Below are 23,912 nucleotides of genomic sequence, written 5' to 3' on the forward strand. Positions count from 1 at the left end.
TGCGCAAACAGCGGAATAAATTACGTTCAATTCAAATCAGGAAGGGTTAGTTAAATAGAGAACCACGGGTGGGCACCGTGTGAGAGATAGAACGAGAACACCGCTTAATAATGACGACTTATTGTCCGAAATTGCAGATAAAACAGAAAACCAGACTTGAACTAATCAAATTTTCTCACGCTTATTTATTTGTCGAGATTTCGTGATTTTAAACTTTTCAATCCTGGGAACTGACACGAGATCTTCTTGACTATTAAATTTCCTGAGATTACACTTACACACTATTTCGAGAATATATTTTTGATAGTTTTTTGGCTTGTCATTATTAGTAATGCTACACACCCCGCTCCAGACCGCCATGAACACATGCAATAACACAACTTCCTGACTTGACCTGTGACAACAAAATATATTATTTTACCAGGCGCTGCAAAGCAAAACAATTTAAAGATTTGTGATTGTAAAGTTTAAGCCTCTTATGCTTGATGCTCTTTTACGAGCGATTATTTGCATTTGAAGCAACCAAGCCTTGTGAAACCTCGAATGAAACGCACGATATGCAAATGAGCGTCAAGAGCGACGAGTTTGCGCTAAACATCAGTTCACGCACAAGTCGCAAGAAAAGACAAGTTGCTTGGGATTTTTGAGGGTTCTTTAAGTAATATTCTACTGAATTAACATAATTTTTATAGTTTTGCTCCACTATTCTCAAAAAAAATTTGTGCTCTATAATGTTTAGAATTGTTTCGAATTAACGAATACTTCAAATGACTTTAGAATGTTTGAGATAAGTAAACAAATTTTTCACCAGTGATCACATCATTAAAAATTAATGACAGAAATCATCTAATTCTATGACTTTCGGAAAAGCAAATGTTTATCTTGTCTGAGGAAAGTAACATTTTTAAGTTCTATGCATACTGACCTAACCCTAATTCTGATCATGACCAAACCTTAATTCTTTGCATGACCAAGCCCTAACATCGCGATACTTTGTATGTCGTGAAAATTGAAAATCGCCAAACCAATGAATATTATAACAAGTTTGAAACCTAATTTTATGGCAACTTGCCCCAATTACTCAATTACGGAATTACTAATTCATAGAAGTTTGCTACCAAAATGCACATAATGTATAAATATAGATATGACAACCACATTCACCACATTTTCTGACAGTTATTTCCTCTGGCATTGAAGTGTTTTTGAGTCTTACGGACAACCTGGACACAAAGTTACTGAGAAAAATATCACAAAGCTGTCAGTAATATAAGAAACCGTTAAAATTGTAATATTTGTATTGCGCAAGTTATTTGAATCAAGTTTCTTCACTTTGAACCACACATCATTGGAATTTTTTACTTATGAAAAAAAATGTCATTCATTACATAAAATGAACATGTAGTTAATATTTGTTCCGGTGTCCTAGACGCACGCAGCAAATCATCGATTTGCTATCTCAGAGAGGCCTTCATGAGTCATGGTGTATTTTTGCTGTTCTCGAGTACGGCTCACTCGAGGAAAATTTGAATGTTTAATTCCTTTAGAAATAGTTCACTAGCCTCTGTCAAGTGCCCATAAGTGTAAATAGCAGGTGTCATACGACCTCATTCCCAGTCTCTTAGAGACTCGCATGTCAGACGTGTCCCATTGGTCCCATTACTCTCAATGAATAAAAAATGAAAATCTTCAACACAAACTCGTTTGATGAAATTTTCGATGTTAGACGACTCCTACTGCTAGTCAATTTACCGTTTTAAACAAAAATCGTCCCAGTTAACAGCGTGTTTTGTTTTTTTTCAAACGCCACAAATTATTTATAAAAATACCCCGTCAACCGCAAAGTCTGACAAACAGAAGGACAACGCGTGGGTGTTCAAATAATGTTTTTAGCAAATGCAACCACAGCTCATAACGCCCCGGTTTTCATCGGCTGGCCGCATTGCCACACATTTTAACGTCTTATTTTGTACACTGAAGAGACGCATTTATTGTCTTATTTATGGAAAAATGCTGATAAGAAAAACAAATTGTTTGTTTGTTGTTTTGTCATGGAAGCAAGCGATGCCAAAGGCCAAATGGTTTGGATAATTACCAATTACTTCATAATGAGAGATGCAAGTGGTTAAGATGATGTTTTCGCTGGGAGCCCCACATTATCAATGATGTCCACAAACTTGATATCATGTGGTTTTGAAACAAACAAAAATAATGTCACGATATGATTTTCATGGCACGTAAGCTACGAATTTTAACAGAATGTGTCGCAGTGAGCAACTGTACAATTAGAGTAAAGTTTATCAAAAAAAATTGACATCAGAACGTCAATCAGCGAAGACCGTTTAATCTGATAACTAGCCTCTTCTTAATAGGCGGATTACAGCGTCAAGTCATTAATTAATAATAGAGACAAAGTTTATTTAACTGTTATTCTCCTATTCCTTCGATAGACGCCGTGCTTGTATAGCCCCCTCTAGAGAACAAGTCTGCTAATTGAAGCGCGCGCATTATATGCTAATTAGATTGCACGACAACGCCGATCTATGGCATTCAAGCATCCGCGCTTTATATTGATGTGGTTGTCGCTCATGTCTCCTACATTGATAATAAGAATGAACATTCGTCGTAATAAGTTGCATAACCTTAACCTTACAAATGCGTGTCTATCTCGATTTTTCATCGATGAGTTTCATTGTGGCAAGAACATATTTCTTCCTGGGTTCAACAATGTCCCCATTCATAATCATCTCATCCAGGATCATATACACCCTGTCAAGATTACCCAATATCTATTGGAGTGAAGGAAAACTTCTGACATAAAAGACAAACATCAAATATTAGCAGTGGTAAACTAATAATTTATAATGCTATACAAACTTTTTCACTTTTCACAATAAATTTCTAAATAAAGGAATGATGAGGATGTTCTAAAATTTACATAACTGAATTGGGTTGCATATTAGGGTGTATTGCAGAGGGACGAAAAAATAGGTTCTGCTAAAATGTGAGCTAATTTATCAAACATGAACAATAGAAAAGTTGGTTTCAGAACTCCCTTAAACAAGAATGTGTGCCCTTGACCATGATCTAACTTGAAGGATGGCTACACAAATTGTATTCTTGACAGGTTGAACAAAATTTTCACAAAATATGATAAACAGAAAAAGAATAATAAAGACCTTTGAGTAAAAGATACATGCATTTCTGTCTGCAAAATAAATGAGAAATAATTTAGTTTTTGAGCCTTTCGAAAGAACAAACATCGAACATTCTCGACTCTCGAGCTATTTACTTACAACATTCTTAAAATAGCTGTTGAGAACTTCAACTATATTTTGGATGAATTCATAAATAGACAAATCATTCTGAAAGAAAGGCTTTTTTATTAATTATCTTCGAACTTAGAATATCATTGGACAATTTAGGCAAATGGAAATCAGGAACTTTTGCTTATTATACCTCATCTTCGTCCACCCCCGCTACAAAATAAAGAGAAGCGTATCTTCTGTAGACTATTTTATGATCTTTGTACTCCATGAAAGTGCACTATAAATAATTTTTGGCCCAAAATTGAGAAAAGTCAATCATAACAACTTAACGGGGTTTTGTCAATCAAGTGTCAAGTGTCAACCTGATCTACTCCACGTTGTAGACATTTTCGTCCAATTTCCGCTTCGATTAAGACTTTTTCTTCTCTCTTAATGTCAATATAATATCTTGCAAAACGTGTACGACCGTCTTTTGTTAATATCAAAAAGTATTTAAACATTTTTGGAAGCTTTCTTTTAAATTTTTAAAATATTGTTTTTAATAAATGTAGTAAGCTATTTTGACGCCTGCGTGTTAGTTGTACTTCTAAACGCAATACTTCATATAAAAACAATATCTTTTCTTCAATATGTTGGCCCAACAGACAATCTTTTGGAGAGGTTTTAAATATTTTACTCGGAAGCATTGTTCACTATTCAGAGTGAGAACGCTAAAAGTATGTTGAATTTATTTATTTATACGTTTGCCTTTTCTCACCGTAGTCTGTAGAATAGAAACTTTGTCGTTGTCAATGGCAGTATAGGCCAGCACAGGTAGTCTAGGTTGTTTGTCAACAGTTATTTTGACATGCTAAGTATCAATGCTTTCTAAAACTTACAGAGTGATTTTTCATTGGACAAAGTTAAGGCTGCAAGAATTGAAGAAATATCAAAATCCCCAAGTGGCTGGGTATCTCCACAATGTATGCACGTGAAAATTAAATTTAGTGTTTGTCAGATAAACATTTCTAAATTTTTTCAATAATTATACTACATCTTATTAGATCCTGTGCCATCCCTGCCATTTCAAGTTCGACGATCAAAGACCAACAATCTTCCAGTTTATATTGATAAGAAACGTGGAGGGAGTTTGGTACTTACAGTAATTAGGAATATTTCAGGAAGTTTGGATGTGAGTAACATCTCTGATATTTATTCTTAGTGTGTCTGTTATGCATGAGAAAGACTTCAAATTTTTTGCTTTAGTACCTATGGTGTTACCCAATTTTACCAAGTTTTTCTATTATTGATAGGAAATGGTTAATGTTCTCAAGAAGCATCTTGGTAACCATTTACATTTTCAAAAAAATGAACTTACAAGTCAGGTGAAAGTCAAAGGTTATCATAAGGAAGACATTGTGAGATTATTGAAAGAACTAGGATTTTAGAGAATTACCAACATTTATTGATATCATAATAGTATGTTATTCTCAATAGCACATGTCAAGGTTTAGTTACGATGTTAGAAACTACTCATCTAGGTACTTGAAATCCTAATATATCCACAAATTGTATCATGCCTAAAATAATAGCTAATGTAAACATTCTTGAGAAGCAAATATACAAGGTAAGTAAATTTCAAGAATTATACACAAAAAAAAAGTTCTTGGGTCATAATGTTCATGTGTATGATGTGCCTGTACGTTTTGGTTTCCATGTTACTTCCTCCACCGAATAAGGCGAACACGTTTGTAATAGATGATACAGTCAATGAAGAACAAGATGACCAGTACAAATCCGAGGATCTAAACAAAATAATTGAGTTTACATTTGTAATATTAAAACAGCAATATCCACTACTAACCAAGAATTTTATGAAGTAGAGAAGGATACTAATTCTTATGAAAAGGTCCATCTTGAACTCAATAATTGAGAAAGGAAAGACAAGACAATTTTTAAATTGTTCTATTTTCAATTCCTTGCAAAGACTAAAGTTGAAATATTATCGTCATTCATATAAACTTAGCCACTGATGATGCATATGGAATGAATTAGAAAAAGAACTCTTTTAAAGTAATCTTGTCTCTGTTTTTTAAACATTGAGTTCAAGATGGACTTTTCTTCAAAGTATACATCCTTTTATACTTCATGTTCATATAAAATAATTCACAAACCACTGAAAGAATAAGAAAACCATCTGCCAAGTCATATGCCCATTGTGCAAGAAGTGCCGAGCCAAAAAAGAACAAAAAGAAGAATGAAAGAGAGTAACTCAACATGAAGACAAACAGAGAGTATTCACGTTGCCATCTGCCATAAACTTGACCAGCACAAATTCCAAGCAAATGGAGAAAAAGGATGATTAGTAAGGACGTCCAAGATAATCCCGTGACGATAATGTAAAAGCCATAACGGGAAAAAACACCCCAGTTGTCAAAGTTCAGGATCAGAATGAAGGCCACCAGAGAAAAAATCTAGATTGAAAAAATTTTAAATGTAAAATTTTAACTTTTGCTGATGTAATTCATTAATGAATTTCTTGCCAAAACTTACAAACTCGGCGATCTTTATCAGACCTTCCAAACTGATGAAATACTGGAGCCAACGACGAGCGTCAACCATAACTGGATTTTAAAACTTTCGTGTATTTCTTCTAAAATACAAGCCAATAACTCGTACTGATATTTTATCGATTTCTTACAATACGAAAGATATTAAACACATTACATGTAAGAATTCGATGGTAAATTCCATTCTCAATCAAGATATAAAATATGTACTGACCAATGAATCATTTAGAATTTAACTCAGAGTACTACCTTCTGAGTTTAAATATAACTAAAATATTTCAATGTACGTACTTCTTCTTGTCGTTTGGCTGGCTTTTCCAATAGCAAATAGTTTTACAAAGAATTCCGCTCATAAAGGTAAACAATTCTCACAATCGGAATGTCGCAAAAGCTCGCTCCAGTCCAGTGCTTCGCCCGAGAATCGCCTGCTTTTTAGGGCAATATGACCTGCATTTGGGGCAAGAATAATTCCGTTCATGATGCAGCACTAAAATCTCGCTCTGGTACGTCACTGGATAGAAAATATTTTGTCTGTCCCAAGAAAACTTTAAACCTGGTTTATTGCGTCGTCATCGTAAATTTTGGTTTGAAGGAAGTATTTAGTGTTATCAAATGGTTTTATTTCTACCTAAAAAATTGACACCTGGAAACGACCGTTCTTGAAGCGACGTCAAGGCCACTGCAAGTGACATTAGGAGTGGCACAGGGATCAATTCTTCGCCAGTGGTTATTTTTGGTTAACACCGGAAAATCATCTCTCCATCGCCGTGAGTAACTCAAGGATTAGCATATTTGCTTATGATAAGAGGATTTTGAAAACTCTTCCACTGTCCTAGTAAATGACTTGTCCTATTTCGAGAAAATACAGATCAACGTGAATTCTTCGTTAAATGCAGAAAAATTTAAGCTTATGAGATGACCATCCTAGAAAGCACGGACGTCGAGCGTAATCTTGGGATATTAAACAACACCAACTTAACTTAATTAAAACATTTTGAGCATCAGTGTGCGACAGTCTCCAAGTCCGAGACAACCAAGACATTAGGTTACGTTTTGAAGATCAACATTCTACATAAAGATTAAACTAAAAAAAATTAATTAATTGGTTTCAGAAATAGCAAACCTATATTATTTCAAACTTTTCTTGATTGACACAGTTGTTGTGTTGACCAAATATTCGTTCGTGATAGGATTAGCGTCATTCCTGACACATGCATGGCTTGGCCATAGAATCCGTGATTAGGAAGAAGAGCTGGCAAGCATTGTTCCGGCTCTGAGACCAATCTTGTAAAAGAGCGTCTGTCGCTTGGTTTCTAGCTGAAAACTTTGGACAGCTTGATGTTGGGAGTCAGACTCTTGGGAAAAAGATATGTAAGTGCAGACCTCCAGCTTGGATATTCCGCGACGGGATTTATGGCTTCTTTCTTGGCACATCATGAATTTTAGCGTCTATTTTTACTTTACTGAGCTAGCTTTTAAGAAAAGTTAGACTGGCGGGTGGGGAATATTTGAATGGGGTTTTTTTAAAGAGTTTGCAATCTTCAACAAGGCTTTTCGCTGGTTAAATTTCCTTACGAAAGAAGAGACTAGAGAATTGTGGTACAATTTCTAATTGGTTCATGTTTTTTTTAAGTTTTGCTTTATAATTCGGTACAATTTTGCCAAACGGTAGATTTTTAACTCTCCTAGGGAGCTTTGGACAGGTAAACCTTTCGCGGAAATCAGACAAACTACAAAAAAAGAAGCATTGACTACCTGCAATTTGATGATGCTAAGGAACTCACTAGCTATCAATGGATGTCTCTATTTTTCGCCGAATAACCGTCTCACTCAAAGTTGTGTAATTATGAACCAAAATCAAAATCTTGTACACCGGCGGCAAGATTCAGTACAGATTTTTATATACATATCAGTCAACTCGTGTGTATGAAGTTGCCCAATAGAACTCTCGTTGCTTTTCATAGATTTTTCTTATCCTTGAAAACTTGAAGAAATGACGTATTATATTAGTTACCAGTTTTTTCATCAGCTGTTAGACAAACTGTACGTTATTTATCTATTGTACTGTAATTTCCGTGTTCCAATCGCGGATTCCAATCAATGGTTCCAAGTTAAACAGAAGTATATATTTTTAGAGTTTCAGCTTGCTGGACTTTTTCTTCCGAAAGTAATGTCGGTGGAAAAGAATAATGGTATTATTAATGAGCAATAATTTTGAGAAATTTTTATAGTCTGGATGGCTAAGGTGAAATTTTTACAGTTAAAGGGACGAAGAACACGGAAGAAGAAACGAAGAACACGGAAGAAGAAACGAAGAACACGGAAGAAGAAACGGCTACAGCAACTGATAAATCTGATGATGCAAATGAGAGTGATGGTATCTGATTATCTCAAATGCAGTATTATTTTGTTGAGGAAAGTCAGCGCAGAGGAGGAAGTTTTTTACCAAAAAATGACCATTTAATTGAAAATGATCCACATGTCACATGAAATATGGTGTGCAATGTAATGATATTGCATCTACATGGTGACAAGTTTAAAGCAATTTGAGTATATCCTTCTACCACAGCTTCAAATATTAGTTTGTGCATGGTCAAAAGCTGGTGACTAAGCATGATAATTATGTTTCTTCACAATTGTAAGGATCTATTTTGCTAAGACAGTAAATTAATGTAAGATAAGTTGCATTGGAAGAGATGAGTTTGGAGAATGTCATCAATTTTGATACTATTATTATTTTTTAGACTTCTTATAGAATTCAATTCTCCATGTTTCAAATCTCACTGTTTTAAAGCCCATATACCTTGTTCTCTCTTCCAATATTATATTTCATCTATTCTTTAGTTTCTTTATAACTGTTTCAAATATTCTGAATTCTTATTTTACTTTCCATGCTTCACTTTGCTTTAGATAGTCCAGACTTTCTTAGAGCTATGCTCGCTCGATTGGGGATTTGCACAAATGAAGAGCAAGAGTCCGATCATGAGCAAGTCTTGGATAGTGTTTCATTTGAGGGCATTGCAAACTACATAAAGACTGAGAAATGTATGATTAATTGTGGTGACTAGAAATGTATGATTAATGGTGGTGTCTAACTGTGTCATCAACTTTATTACTATTCTTTCCTTCCTTAGGTAAAAACATCATAACAATGTCCGGTGCAGGCATTTCTACAGCAGCAGGGATACCTGACTTCAGGTCACCAGGAAGTGGTCTATATGACAATCTTCAACAGTACAAACTACCTTATCCTGAGGCTATATTTGAGCTAGAGTTTTTCAAGGTAAACATGAACTTGTCTTCATTTCTCATTTTTTTTCGGTAAACTCTGACACATTGTTTTTTTACTTTTGGTATTTATTCTTAGGAAAGTCCAGAGCCTTTTTTTAAACTTGCCAAGGAACTCTATCCTGGAACATTCAAGGTAATTTTTAGTTATGGATATGATTGTTGGAAAAAATGGTTTATGCTGACAAGACCACGAATCCTTTTAGCCAACCATGTCACATTACTTTATTCGCTTACTGTATGAAAAAGGACTGCTTCTTCGACATTATACACAGGTGTGTTGATGTTGAATGACAAAGCTTTTGGAGTAATTTCTGGTTTGTTTAATTGCTCCCTGTTGAAAATCTGTGCATAATCCTTCAGGATGTTGGTAGGATTTTACTTCATCCTACTTAAAAATTTTATCAGGATAATTTTGCATGTTGGTTTAGAATATTGATACATTGGAGAGGGTTGCCGGAATTCCAGGAGAGAAGCTTGTTGAAGCTCATGGTACATTCCATGAAGCCCATTGTTTACATTGCAGAAAGGCCTATTCTCAGCAGTGGATAAAAAGTTGGTAGCAAAGTTTCAGATTTCAAGCTTGTTGCGCAGACATGTAAATGAAAAATTTCTTGTCTTTTAGAAGAGATATTTGATGACAAAGTTCCATCTTGTGTTAAAGACAGTTGCAGTGGTATTGTGAAACCTGGTACTGTTGTAATTAATGAATGAACATGCAATGATTTTTTTATATCTGTTAGATTGTGACATATATCACGTTGTATTGATGTTGTTGTCAATTGCAGATGTATTTACTGCTATTGATTTGTTATGTTTTTTGTTAACTCACACAAAGTTGTTGTATTCTATAGATATTGTGTTTTTTGGTGAAAATCTTCCTGATAAATTCTCAGCATGTCTATCTAAGGTATTCTAATATATTTTTGTCATGCATCTTGTGATTGGGTTTAATAAGATAGTAGGCCGATTTGCTTGCACCATTTGTTTTGACTATACTTATTGCAATTTGTGCTACGTAACAACATTCTAATACCCACAAATACCTTCAATTTTATACCAACTGACACCTCCTTCAAACTAGACCCAGCCACCCCATTCATCCCTGCTATTATTGTCATGTTTTTGAGTTTCTTTCTAACTTGGACATGTCTAGGTGATTCTCCTGTTTAACAAGGCTATGTCTAGGTGATCTTCCTTGTCCAACTAGGCCATGGCTAGGTGCCTTTCTCACCTGGACATGTTCATGTGATTGCCCTTTCTAATATAGACATGGCAAGGTAATCCTCCCTGTCTAATCTGACCATGTCTAAGTGATACATCCTTGTACATGTGATATTTCCTTTCTAACCAGGACATGAAGAGGTGTGATCTTTTGATAATTATGGGTACATCACTAACTGTACAACCCTTTGCATCTATTCCTGATCATGTGCCAGACACCACACCACGTCTTTTGATTAACCGTGAGAAAAGTGGACAACGTTTTTCTTTTTTTTCTGGCAAAGGACTCGACTTTGACAGCCCAAAAAATTACAGGTAAAGAAACCAATTATTGTTGGCGTTTCCTCTTTAAAATTTTACTATAATAATGTTTTTAATGACAAATTAATTGCAAAACATTATAGAGATGTGGCATGGCTAGGTTCCTGTGATGATGGCTGTCTGGCATTGGCTGACTTACTTGGATGGAAAGTATGTAAAATAATGAAAACAGACTAAGGGGAATCATCAAAGGAATATATAGAATGCTCATTTATCACAAATGAGTCAACATTGCAGTGATGTAAGAACTAATTGACTCATGTTAAAATGTTGATGTTTGAGTACAGTTTTTTTATTTAAGGATGAGCTTGAACAGCTAATGGTCAAAGAACATAAAATGATTGATGAAAAATCTGGTGGCAAGCCACACCAAAAAGATGCAGTGAAAGTATAATGAGGGATAAAAGGTAAACCAACATAGTTACATGCATCTCCACTGCACCATTCACCAACATATATGTTTCTATTCTTTGTACTTTCACATTTTAATTTACTTGCATAATTCAATATTAACACTGACAAAATAACAATAGCAGCAAAATCAACAATGATGGATTTGAATTTGAATACACTGCAATGAAATGAATTGTAATTTATACAAAAAGATTGAGTTGTAGATAACACAAATAATCATGAAAAATATTGGGTGAATTATTCTGCAGGATCTGCTACATCGTTTGCATTACAATACGTGGGTGATGTTCCTTGATTTACGTTACTAAATACTGACGTTCTATTTTAACATGGGTTGAATTCCTCTTGAAATGTCAATTAATTTGGCAACCAGTTGAGCCAGTTAAGAAACTCAGGGAATGATATTTTTCCATCTCCATCGCTATCCAATGATTTTAATGCCTCAGGGATTTTATTTCTTGGACAATTAATGGCGATCATGAGATTGGTGAACTCATCTTTTTCAATTGCCCCATTACCGTCAGCATCAAATTTTTTAAATAGTTCAACAGCTTTCTTCAACCTGTGAAACCTAAAAGATGCTCAATTTGAGTTTGTGTGGATATCATAAAAATTTACAGTATCAAACTCATTGATAAAACAACGAACATCTTAGGTCATTACTTCTGTCATTGATATCAAACACAAATGAACACATATTTTGACAGTTGGATAACAGTCTGGTGTACCTGCATTTGTCATTAATATTTTTAAATTTCTCTCCACTTGCCAGCCAGTGACTTAACTCCTCAAAGCTGACAGCCTGATTTCCATCTTTATCCAACATCATACTATAAGCTTCTGCTTGTTCATGTGTGAAACCAAGATCGCCTTCAAACAATGTTTGTAGTTCTTGACGATTTAATACTCCACTACCGTCAACGTCATACTTCATAAACAAACTCCGAAGAACTACGTTTGGAACGCTTTTGTCGAAGTAACTTGCTGAAACGTTCATCGGCGCGGCCATTGACTTACCTGGAAATTTACTTAGATACTAGCAATAAAATGAGATAAATAAAGCGTTCCTTATCTTACTGCGTCTGCTTTGCAAATGCAACGGAAGCAAGCTGCGAGTGCTGTATGATAATATGAAGACAAGGACCACTATTTAAACGTACCGATGTAATATATGAACGAGCGGACTGAGAGTTGTTGAAAAATAGAAAATCGAAATTCAAAATAGTATTAACTTTCTAAAGAATATGTTAATTTAGTGTCAATTTAAGACAAATACCCAATGTAAGATTCGACGAGAATATGAGAAGCAGAAATAATGTAAGTTAGAAAACAATTGGTAATGGGTGGTAAACTACGATGCATGAAGGTTTTCTTTGCATATTTAAATTGTTTCAAAGAGAGAAAGAGAAAGAGAGTTTTGGTCAGTTTACGAACACAAATAGAAGTAAACGAACACAAATAGAAGTACACTAAGATCACAAATAGAAGCACACGAACACAAACAGAAGTAAACGAACACTAAAAGAAGTATACGAACACGAATACAAATAGAAGTAACTGAACTGAACACTAATAGCAGTACACGAGGACAAATGGAAATACACGAACGCAAATAGAAGTACACTAAGACCACAAACAAAAATAAATGAACACAAACAGAAGCACACGAACGCACATAGAATTACATGAACACAAATAGAAGTAAACAAACATAAATAGAAGTAAGCGAAGACAAATAGAAGTAACTGAACTGAACACTAATAGAAGTACACGAACACAAATAGAAGTAAACGAATACAAATAGAAGTAAGAACAAATAGAAGTAAACGAATGCAAATAGAAGTAACTGAACTGAACACAAATGGCAGTAAACATAGAAATACACGAATAAATAGAAGTACACTGAACAATACATGAACACAAATGAAGTACACGAATAAATATAAGTACACGAACACAAATAGAAGTACACGAACACAAATAGAAGTACAAATAGAAGTAAACACAAATAGAAGTAACTGAACACACAGTACATAGAAATACACGAACGCAAATAGAAGTACACTAAGACCACAAACAGAAGTACATGAACACAAACCGAAGTACACGAACGTAAATATAAGTACACGAACGTAAATATAAGTACACGAACACAAATAGAAGTACACGAACACAAATAGAAGTACACGAACATAAATGGAAGTAAGCGAACTTAGCGAAGACAAATAGAAGTACACGAACACAAATCGAGATACATTAACGCCAGTCCATATTCTGCTTACTTTAACAATGACGAAACAATAAGTACAGAGTTTACATCACAATTGCTAGCGGTTTAATATTCTGAGCTTACATTCTCAAGATCGAAGAAGCAATACAATATTACTTTAGTAAGAATTATCAAAACAAAACCACAAGCACTCTTATACGTTGCATTAGTTACATACTATCAAGGAAGTAATGAAAAAATCCTACATGGTTGTTACAAAAAAACAACGCAGACTGAATGCTAAACTAAAGCAGGTATTTATAGTTTCTACATAATACAATTAATGAATCAATCAACAGTATATTATAAATTTCACCACAAACAACAAATACAATATTGGCATGTCATACTATATTTAGATGTGAAGATATGACTTTGACGTCCCCACTAGACAACGTCAAACGTCCATGAACTTTTCTCGTAAGAATGGATGAAAACTCTTCAACTAATTCATTGTATCACTGATAGGTGCTTGGAACTTCAAGTAAAGGACCACAAGTATGCGCAACAGGTCGACAGGCTAAACCGTCGGTGAACGTGATCTTCGACTTCTTTTCTGGCAGAACCACACTGGCTCCAATAACGAACTGAAGGAATGCCATGACGTTTCTTCCAAGAGATTTAATGAATTAGGTCAAGTGGTCTAAAGTTACGTGCTCGTTATCATTTTGCGGAGATGCATTAAGCATTTTGTCAACTTTCTTCCGCGTAGGCTTTTTTCATCATAAGGAAAAAAATGTTTCAGATATTGTGGAATTCTGCCCCTTCGATCTTCAACGACGGTAGTATAAGATTCCGGCAGTTGTAATTACTTGGTAGTATTGGATTCCAGGGTTAGGAAATTACTTGGTCATATAACTAAAGAGCATTTTCAAATCTTGAAAAGTTTGAAGTAAATAATACTAATTAAATATATAACTTTATTTTAACTATGTTGATTAAATCTACTTCGTTCAGTAACTTTTTATACTTGCAGGCTACCAACATGTATGCAATGCGTACCAATTTTTTAATGTATGCCGTTGTATTTAAGGCCGATTTCCATCCAGTGCAAATTGTCGCGCGATCGACTTTTTGAGATCAATTTTTTTTCAATTGTAAGCTCTCGACCACCTCGACACATTGCTGCGCACGATTCAAAAGGAAGTGATCGCCAAAAGTCGATTTCGCAACAATTTTCACTGAATGGAAATCAGTTTTTAATAAACGCAGTGTTTTGGGAGATTCACCCAAAGGCCAAGAAATGAGAAAGAAACGTGAAATTTCATGAAAGCTACAATAAATAATGTTATGACAAATGACTTCCTTGGCCCCAAATGTGGACACTGTTTTTTTTCCGAAACAAAACGAAATGGGAGGGAAAACCGGAGGATCCGGTAAAAAACCCTCCGATAAAAGAAAAGATCAAAAATTTAGAAAAATTTTCCTCAAATTTTTGGAGTTTTAAAATGTTTTATATTTTTGTTTTTTTTTCCGAATGATCCCGATGATCTACTTTAACATGCAGCGTAGTCAGATCGTGCATTACTGTCGTATAAAAAATTTAAATTTACAGAGCGACATTAAATAAGCTGGCTAACCAATTGACACAGCAAATATTTTGTGCTGGAACAAAAAGAAACGCAAACTTTGGTAGAAAGAGCGCAGTGTGTTAACAAAAATTTTATTAATAGACAAAAACGAAAACGAATAGCAGCCATGTATAAATCATATGAAAAAATTATTCAGTACGTACGACCTGACCATTCACCTGCCAATAACAATGAAAAATAGAATGACGAAAGTGACGTCATGACTTGCATAAATATCAATTTTGATGTTTACAAAACTTCATTCGATTCAAAATTTCGATAATGCGTCATTAAAACCTTCGTTAATAGCTGGCTTTCATTCATTCATGTGTTTTGTCAAAATATTTAACAATTGTGAAAACTTAGTTTTACGGAAATTTTTGACGGTTGAATTTGAAAATGTGCTATAATGGTGAACATTATGCATAATTAAAATCTGAATCTTTCAATAAAGACGCTTGTGTCTTGGTGCTTCTGTCTGACTTGGTCTTCATTCATTGTCCAGTCAATAGGCCTGCAGACATAGCTACTCTATAAAAAACATGTTAAAAATGTCAGCATAATGAATGAACACAAACCAAACTTAAAGTGGTACTAAAACGAAAATTTTGCCTACCGTTGATTAATAGTGTAAAAAAACTCTTAAATTTTAGCGCAATTATTTAATGCTGCTCGAGTTACTAGCGATAAAACTTGTACTTTAAGAGCCATTAAAATGCGCCTTTTGAATTTTCAAGAAGGAAGGTGCTTGTGACGTCATATTCTTAACTCGCGGCTGTTTACAATATAACACTATATACAAATAGAGATATAAAGGTTGTATAACTCAATTTTTAACATTTCAACACGAAGATTGCAGTTTACGTCTGATAGAAGTATTTCATTACATATTCTTTAAAAATTTTTAAATTTGTTGATTTAATCTTCGAAATGATTATGATTTGTTCTCAATGAAGCGTTTTCCAATGACGAGGCTTAAAGACGCAACAAGCACAAAGAAAAAGTGACCATCTTTGCGATGATTTGGTCTTTTAAGTGAAGAACAAATTTTCAGGAAACTTCATGATCAAAATTTTTCATGACTTCGAACTGATTCATTTCCAATTAATTTCAGCATAGACAACAAGATGAACAATGTTACTTTAATATCCAAATTTATGTTTCATAAAGTTATCATACTAACCAGACGAAGATTAACAAAATACATCTTACCAGACATGTTTGATCTTGCACATGTCCTTGTTCTTCCGACTGCTTCGTAGCATTTCATCCCATTCAAATTATCCAAATGAAAAATTTCATTAGATTCGTCGAATCATGAATTCCATGAAAGATGCGTATCGAAGACTCCCGATCTTGAATACATTTTCCTGTTTATATAACTTTGTATACTTTCAAGTCTTCTTGCGTGTTAAAATGACGTCTTTGGGATAAATTTCAAACGATTTGGAAAGGGAACATTTCAAATACTCCCTCGTTATATATTATCACTCAAAGATATGCTATAATGCTAAAATTGATTTTCTAGTGAGTACCACTTAAATATATTGAAAAGAACAAAACTTTAATACCTGATTTCTAAGCGTTGTCCTGGTCAGTTTGATACAGGCGACTTGGTCGGTCTCGTCATTTTACGCATATATCGTTAAAATTTATTTCAACATTTTTATCTTCGAAAATTAATGAACCCTACTTGCAGCATTGGAATTTTTTTATAAACGTTGAATAAAATTAGTAAAAAGTAGCGAGTGAAAGCCAGCTATTTTCTCACGGCAAGTGACATCTTTTTGAAATTTTATGTGTTTTCATGATTCAGGCTCAAATCATGAAAATAGACCATCAGGATCCTTTTTTAGCTAACTATCTCATGCAGTTACTCATATCCTTTAACACTTATCTACTCAACTTACAAACCACAAGACTTGGATCGTGTTTTTCCACTTGCTTGTTTTCCATCTTCGTAGATTATCGTCCGTTTTCAAAGTCCAATCATTCCATAATGTTCATACGTACAGATGCCGTTATGCGATGTCCATTTAATATGTGTATACAATTTCCTACTTCAAGTTCATCAACCATGTACTCTTTGGGTAACTTCAAACGAAGGAAAGGGATCACTTCAATACAGTTATATCATCACTCAAAGAATGCTTAATGCAGAGTTGATCTTCTATGAGTATCAGCTGACCACCTTTAGGTGGGCTCATATAACAATGGGGCCCATCATCATTATATGCACAAACAACTGACATCAACAAAGAATCCAAACTACAAATAAACATTCTTGGCCATGAATCACCATGACACATGAGTAATGACAAACTAGTAAGAGTGATCGAAGTGAATGACAGAGGTGGTAAAGGGACTTTAACAACTCCATCCATGTGGGATCTACCATCTAAAAAAATATGAAACAGATATATATAGAATGAGCAAATTATAATATATTTTCTGTTTGACTTTCGAAATGGTAGAACATTCACCTACATTGCACGAATAACTATAGTCAATTGAGTTCTGAACTTCCGAACGATCAAAGGCTTAACATCATGGTTAAAGCATATTAATAATAGAGATTCAAGAAGCAAATAATCGTCAGTGTAGTCACTTACATTTTTAATTTCTAGCTGTCTCTTGCTGTTGATCGGATTATGCCCAAATTATCGGCTACAATCAATCTTCTCCTTTCTTTTCTTGTAGCTACTTCAGTCCTATGAACGTATTTGGAGCTGTATTTTTCCATGTTTTCAAAATGTTTGTTCAAAGTCATACAAAATATTTTCCAATTCTTGTTCTGCTGCCTTCACTGATGTTGGCGGTCTTTCTTCAACACGTTCAAATATATCTGCAATCAAATGAGACGTCTTTCGGTAACTTTACATCGATAACAGTTGAAGGCAGCATCTTAATTTTGCTTTGCACAATCACAAATCTTTATACCTGTCACCTATCTGTATAGTCTTGTTCCATCTCATGTGAACGATATCTACTTTCCATGACGCCTCGTGGTTTATATGTGAGAAAACTTGAAGTGAGTAGTATCTTTATGCATGGTGTTAAGCATGTCATAATATGTTTTAACATTCATTTTTGGTATCTAAACTAATTTTTAAAAACAAAACCTATTGTTGCCAAACAAAAGAACCATGCTCTCCCTTCATTAGTATACGTAAATTGCAAATAACTATTGATCATTTTTCTGTGATATTACGTAAATCATTTGATATTATGATTTTGGGCATTAAGATGTTGGTTGGTGACGTTAACCTTAACGCCCTTAAACCATCTCCTAACCTTAACCTAGCAAGATATGACTGCAAGACTCAATGAATGTTTGGACAAAATTAAAGTATACTTTCTAAATTCATTATCGTGTCATAGGTTCTAATCTACAACATCATGTTTCGTTACTTTTCATAACAACTTTAAAACGCTGAAAAATCAAAAGATTCTATTCTCTAAAGAATTTTTTTATCTATAAGCGCATTGAAGGATTACTTATTATTTTTGTGAAAGGTGACAGATTTGAGATAAAGGAGAGTGTCAGCAGTGTCGAATTTGTGAAGGAGTAAGGCCGATGGCACTTGGATCGCAAATTAAATGAATGATGTTTAGATCAACCAATTTGCTGCATGTCAAGACTTCTGATATCTTTAGTCGGTGTGGTAATTTTTATCTTTTCAGTCACTTGATTCAGTCTACGACCATAAACATATGCGGTTCTAAACGAACCTTACATGCCCTTCTCTGTTTTTCATAAAACTGTTTCTCTGGTCATTTTTCTTTACAATAGGGTGGAGTAACCGCATAACTCTGCTCGATTCTCAAAATAACGAGGAAGTAAAGCATAGACTGGATATAAAATACAGCAACAATTTATGATTTAATGAAGTTGCAGTTAAGTATGTCTCGCAAGTTGCAACAAAGCGAGAGATAAGTTGGAAGATGTAAAACACATCTTTTTGTTGTTTGAAAATTTCTCCTGGTAAGGATGAGCCGAAGCGTGCTGAAACTCTAAATTAAAACATTGTGTTGTTTCGTTGCGTTGAGGCCTGTTTCAAACGTCGAACTTTACATGCATCGAACGCATTAAAGACAAAAGAAAATGAGATTAACTTCCTCATTATCTTTTGTTTTATATGCGTTCGGTTCATGTAAAGTTCACGTTTGAACTAGGCCTGACTTGGACAAAAATGTAGCTACTTGCCGTGAAAACGTCTTTGCCGAAACCATTTAAATATTAAAGCCCAGCAAAGTGCTTTTAAAAGAACCATTTAATAGTTGTAATAAGAATATCTTATATAGCCCTGGTCACAATTCTGCAAAAACGAAGGGAATTTTTTGTTTTTCACAACATTTGAAAAGCACTTTCATTGTCGTGAAATGCTTCTTAGCTAAGTGTGATGTTACGGTTTTCGTAGCTTGTCGACGAAAATGATCTCAACTCTTCTTTTCATTACGACGTGCAGTTTGTATTTTCTTGTTACCTTCTCTCTCTATATATATCTCTCCCTATCTCTCTATCAACTTCTTCTTAAACTGTAATATGATTTAAAAACAATCATGTATGTTTTGTCTTTATTTCCCTTCTTATTCAAATCTTATCTAAAATGTGGGAAAATGCAAAAGCACGTGATGATTATGCGCTTTTTTAATTAGTAATGTAACCCCTGTGGCTGCCATGGAAAGTTAATGTGCCCCACTTTTAATGTTCCGATATTTTAGTTCACCGAAATTTATCAGTAAGTTAGAGGTTGAAGCGTAATTCTGCCTAATTGCGCTTTCTTTATGACGTCATTTAATGTTCTCATCGAATGATTACGTAGGCTTCTAATATCAATTAGAACGTCTGTGTTTGTTAGAGATTCTGGGATCATGTTTGGCTCAAGCTCAAAAGGGAAAGTTTACAATTTTGTCCATAAAGATGAAATATGGTACAAGGAAGTATGGATGAAGTCATTTTTTTATTTTCCGAACTTATAAAACATTCTTTTGACAGGAAAGACCACGTTGTTCGTGAGCATCAGTCAAATAAAAAATGGCAAGAGAAATGGGGCTACTTGCTTGACGAATACCAAAAGGTAACAGCATTAAATTGCGCACTTCCCGGATTCTACTCTATGGTTAATACAAATTTTTAATCGCTAACGATTTTCACAGCTTCAAGAAAATTCATTGAATATTGGTTGTGAAGATATGGAAGAATTGGACGGTCATCATTTGGGGATTGACCCAATCTCGCTGGACAATAGCAAACATGACCATAATATTGATGTTAAAATACATGAAAGTAAAGGTTTGACAGATTGTACCGTTTCTTCAGCGATAAACAAAAATGTTGCAAGACTTCAGGAAGATGCACGAAGAAAGAACGATATTCTCAAAGTGTTGAAATGGCCCTCGGAGGCAGTGATGTAAAGCAACGTGTTAAAATATTTCAGTTGTTTAGCAACCAGAAGAGTTGAAACTGTTTTATTCATGAATGATTTTTAAGTAAATAACAAACTAAGATTTCCTACGAATACTTATCAACGTGATAATAAAAACTTCTTAACCTTATCAAAATGATTAACAGTTCACAAACTGTGCACTTTATGTATTGTTAAATAAAGTAAGTAATTCTGTATATCTATAGCCTAAAGAACAGCAAACAATTATCTGTATATTCCTCTAAGATACTGTTCCTTTCTCTTCTATAGCCAAGAGAAGAATATAGAAATATGAGTACTAAATCCTTAGATTTCGTTTTTAAGAGGTCTATAGCCACGAGAAGAGTAAAGAAAATTAATCTCTTAAGGTGTCTCTTATCTGTTCACATACAATCACTCTGCTTCTACCTTCTTTGGACGGCCTCGTTTTCGTGGTTTGATTCCATCATTCTCGTCAGTAACCCGTTTTCTTGTCCTTGCAGACCTCGTCATGATAACTTCGTCACCCGACGTCATATTAGCAGGTGTCTCATCTGACTTGCGGGCATTTTGCCTGACAGAATGCCTGGAAGATGCCGTATTGTCGCCGTTTAATTGATGCAACATGGCTTTTGAGTGGCTTGCTTGTTCTTTGTTTGACGATTTAGATTGTGGTTTTCGTCCTCGTGTATTTCTTCCCCTTGACTTTGATATCATCTTACTTTCTTCCTGTAACATTAACATTGAGATACTCAACCATAATACGTCATGCGATATTCTCTCTAATTCCAAACTCACTGTGTCACTACTGTCAGCAGATTTCTTCACTGCATCATGGGAAAGACTGTCGGCTGTTTTAAATGTCACGGTCTGACCGTCGTCTTCCAACTTTCTCTTCCGCAATCCATTGTGAAATATCTTCCTTATGTTACCGTAATCTGGTGTCGCTTCGTAATCGAGGTGAACCACGTACTTGAAATACTTCTCCAACTCATCTAAAACATTTTTCAGAAGAAAGGCAATGTTCCTGCTTAATTAACATATTGATGCATTCATTTTTAGCAAGACCAATACAACAGTATTTGCTACACATATGTTTCCCTCCTCCATGGCTATGCTTATAATATTTCCAATATCCTTGACTTCTTTAAGCCTCACCTATCGCACCAGTTGATTGATCTTCTAAACATTTCCTAATAGAGCCAGGTATTGTTTCCATGAACCTGAAGAGAAAGCTATGTTGGAAAAAATATTTAACACTATAAGATTGAAGTCTTATTTTACATGCCTTGTCTTTGCATTCATAACATATTCTTTATCATTTAGTTTGTTTTCCCAAGGCAACACATTACAAAGCCACTTAATAGCGTAGCCAAGAATCTCAAGATCTGTTCGACGTGAAGGAGCAACACCTTTATGAGCATCACGACTTGTAAACTCAATGGTTCCATCATGCCGTCGTTTGGGATCTTCTTTGTACTCTTTGTGATTATTATCAGACACATAACGACATGCAAGGCCATAATCGACCAAAATATCTAAATTTAATTTACAATGAAACTCAAATACATCATTTAGTCTGAACATACAGCAAATATTCAACACAAACCTTGTTTTCCTGTTTGCTTTATATCCTAACATCAAGTTTGAACCTTTGATGTCCGCATGAACATAGCCTTGGGTATGTATGTACTCCAGAATATCTAGCTAAAGAAGCAAACATCACACTTAACTCAATTATCAAATGTACTCATTCAAAGTAATCTTACAATTCTTATTGCCAAAGTGAAAACTGTTTGAACATGGAACACATGACCACATCTTTTAAATACTTGATCAACATCTTCGCCAAATCTCTCCATGATCATAAATCTGTATTTTGAACCATTACTTTCATGGCAACCTGAACCAATATACGCAGGCACACCAAGAAATTTCAACTTGTGTGATGATACCCACGTATTAACTATAATGATAACAATAAGTGCACATATTACTTTGACATGCTCACAACCTTCCTTAAAAAATAAAATTTCAGGCTGTTACTTGTGTCTTCTTTGGCTGCTCTTTGATAAAAAGCTAGTTCTCCAAACAAAGGACCATTAGAATGCGGCTCCTACAACATTAGAAGCTGAAAATCATCAATTAGAACTGAGAGTCCTGTGTAATTTGAGAGCCTTACTTAGCTTTTGCAACAAACACTGCATTGCTATCAACTGCATCGTCAGTGTTGGAAGACGCAAAAAGGTGGATGGACAATTGACATAACTTAAAAGACAATTGTCATAATGGCAAGGCCATAACAAGAATATCTATTTCAAAGATTCATTGAAAAGAATGAAGGAATCAGAGGTAAATCTATTGAAAAATTTTAAAAAAAAGGCTGGCCTTTCTTTATAATTGATTAAAATTTGTTGAAATTTCAAATGGATCTTTATTGAGAATTACATAACTTTAAATATAGCCATTGAGAGCCCCAATCATAACAAGTTTAAACTTTCGTGTCTTTGCTTCTAAAATTTAAGCTAATAAGTAGTACTGATATTTTATCTATTTTTTGCAATACAAATTTATTCAAATTATGTAAAATGATGGTAAATTATGTTTTAACAACAATTGTCTTGTAACGTTTCCTGAGCCACCTTTAGTACCTTTAACTAGTTGCAGTTTCAACGATTGCCACATTAAAATGCAGCTAACAAAATGGGTTTTATAAATTATTGTACAACAAATCTTGTCGAAATCGCAGGCTGTTTCCAAGGCAAAATTTTCAAAGAATGCCGCATAGAGGTAAACTTCCGCAATGGAATGGCAAAGTGACTATTTTCCTAGCTACGCCACTGGATAGAACTGCCTAATTTTCAACTTGAACTATTTCTAAAAAGAATAATTTTTCTAAAATTTACAGCACTAAAATCTCGCTCTGGCTACGTCACTGGATAGAAAATATTTTGTCTGTCCCAAGAAAACTTTAAACCTGGTTTATTGCGTCGTCATCGTAAATTTTGGTTTGAAGGAAGTATTTAGTGTTATCAAATTGTTTTATTTCTACCTAAAAAACTGACACCAGGAAACGACCGTTCTTGAAGCGACGTCAAGGCCACTGCAAGTGACATTAGGAGTGGCACAGGGATCAATTCTTCGCCAGTGGTTATTTTTGGTTAACACCGGAAAATCATCTCTCCATCGCCGTGAGTAACTCAAGGATTAGCATATTTGCTGATGATAAGAGGATTTTGAAAACTCTTCCACTGTCCTAGTAAATGACTTGTCCTATTTCGAGAAAATATAGATCAACGTGAATTCTTCGTTAAATGCAGAAAAATCTAAGTTTATGAGATGACCATCCTAGAAAGCACGGACGTCGAGCGTAATCTTGGGATTTTAAACAACACCAATTTAACTTAATTAAAACATTTTGAGCATCAGTGTGCGACAGTCTCCAAGTCCGAGACAACCAAGACATTAGGTTACGTTTTGAAGATCAACATTCTACATAAAGATTAAACTAAAAAAAATTAATTAATTGGTTTCAAAAATAGCAAACCTATAAATACTTATCGTCTGATTTCAAACTTTTCTTTTCTTGATTGACACAA

At 34.5% G+C, this 23,912-nt stretch overlaps 6 protein-coding genes across 10 annotated transcripts; 2 read left to right on the forward strand and 4 right to left on the reverse strand.

Moving 5' to 3' along the window:
* Positions 1–2,324: 2,324 nt before the first annotated feature.
* On the reverse strand, positions 2,325–3,831 carry LOC124441834 (AP-4 complex subunit sigma-1-like). Its single transcript, XM_046992303.1, has 5 exons — positions 3,632–3,831; positions 3,460–3,546; positions 3,297–3,365; positions 3,197–3,208; positions 2,325–2,789 (listed from the first exon to the last, which is right to left on the reverse strand). The coding sequence occupies exons 1-5, from the start codon at positions 3,767–3,769 to the stop codon at positions 2,664–2,666; spliced, it is 432 nt and encodes a 143-aa protein (XP_046848259.1). The 5' UTR covers positions 3,770–3,831; the 3' UTR covers positions 2,325–2,663.
* A 61-nt stretch (positions 3,832–3,892) lies between these two features.
* Positions 3,893–4,910, forward strand: LOC124442584 (39S ribosomal protein L49, mitochondrial-like). The gene is made up of 4 exons (XM_046993073.1): positions 3,893–3,985; positions 4,150–4,231; positions 4,313–4,440; positions 4,562–4,910. The coding sequence occupies exons 1-4, from the start codon at positions 3,899–3,901 to the stop codon at positions 4,694–4,696; spliced, it is 432 nt and encodes a 143-aa protein (XP_046849029.1). The 5' UTR covers positions 3,893–3,898; the 3' UTR covers positions 4,697–4,910.
* Positions 4,691–6,214, reverse strand: LOC124442583. 2 transcript variants are annotated; one of them, XM_046993072.1, is made up of 4 exons: positions 6,113–6,214; positions 5,802–5,901; positions 5,423–5,722; positions 4,691–5,053 (listed from the first exon to the last, which is right to left on the reverse strand). In XM_046993072.1, the coding sequence occupies exons 2-4, from the start codon at positions 5,868–5,870 to the stop codon at positions 4,967–4,969; spliced, it is 456 nt and encodes a 151-aa protein (XP_046849028.1). In that variant the 5' UTR covers positions 5,871–5,901; positions 6,113–6,214; the 3' UTR covers positions 4,691–4,966. The 2 variants fall into 2 exon arrangements, with proteins under 2 accessions (XP_046849028.1, XP_046849027.1); XM_046993071.1 differs by having other exon boundaries at positions 6,110–6,211.
* Positions 6,215–7,631: 1,417 nt separating this feature from the next.
* On the forward strand, positions 7,632–13,827 carry LOC124442219 (NAD-dependent protein deacetylase sirtuin-2-like). Of its 4 annotated transcripts, none has more exons than XM_046992704.1 (13): positions 7,632–8,010; positions 8,079–8,195; positions 8,729–8,863; positions 8,953–9,101; positions 9,186–9,242; positions 9,313–9,381; positions 9,538–9,661; positions 9,732–9,797; positions 9,961–10,016; positions 10,461–10,645; positions 10,735–10,801; positions 10,953–11,058; positions 13,803–13,827. In XM_046992704.1, the coding sequence occupies exons 1-12, from the start codon at positions 7,812–7,814 to the stop codon at positions 11,043–11,045; spliced, it is 1,317 nt and encodes a 438-aa protein (XP_046848660.1). In that variant the 5' UTR covers positions 7,632–7,811; the 3' UTR covers positions 11,046–11,058; positions 13,803–13,827. The 4 variants fall into 4 exon arrangements, with proteins under 4 accessions (XP_046848660.1, XP_046848662.1, XP_046848661.1 ...); XM_046992706.1 differs by lacking the exon at positions 13,803–13,827 and adding an exon at positions 13,694–13,712; XM_046992705.1 differs by lacking the exon at positions 13,803–13,827 and adding an exon at positions 11,838–12,287.
* Positions 11,207–12,074, reverse strand: LOC124442220 (calmodulin-like protein 12). The gene is made up of 2 exons (XM_046992709.1): positions 11,794–12,074; positions 11,207–11,636 (listed from the first exon to the last, which is right to left on the reverse strand). Exons 1-2 carry the CDS (start codon positions 12,072–12,074, stop codon positions 11,423–11,425), a joined length of 495 nt encoding a protein of 164 aa, XP_046848665.1. The 3' UTR covers positions 11,207–11,422.
* Positions 13,828–20,340: 6,513 nt separating the features above from the next.
* On the reverse strand, positions 20,341–22,781 carry LOC124441745 (serine/threonine-protein kinase VRK1-like). Its single transcript, XM_046992212.1, has 8 exons — positions 22,767–22,781; positions 22,360–22,429; positions 22,083–22,279; positions 21,903–22,020; positions 21,602–21,851; positions 21,472–21,536; positions 21,112–21,308; positions 20,341–21,042 (listed from the first exon to the last, which is right to left on the reverse strand). Exons 1-8 carry the CDS (start codon positions 22,779–22,781, stop codon positions 20,728–20,730), a joined length of 1,227 nt encoding a protein of 408 aa, XP_046848168.1. The 3' UTR covers positions 20,341–20,727.
* Positions 22,782–23,912: the final 1,131 nt, after the last annotated feature.

Source organism: Xenia sp. Carnegie-2017, unplaced genomic scaffold (genome assembly GCF_021976095.1).
Source record: "Xenia sp. Carnegie-2017 unplaced genomic scaffold, XeniaSp_v1 HiC_scaffold_20, whole genome shotgun sequence".
Classification (NCBI taxonomy): domain Eukaryota; kingdom Metazoa; phylum Cnidaria; class Anthozoa; order Malacalcyonacea; family Xeniidae; genus Xenia; species Xenia sp. Carnegie-2017.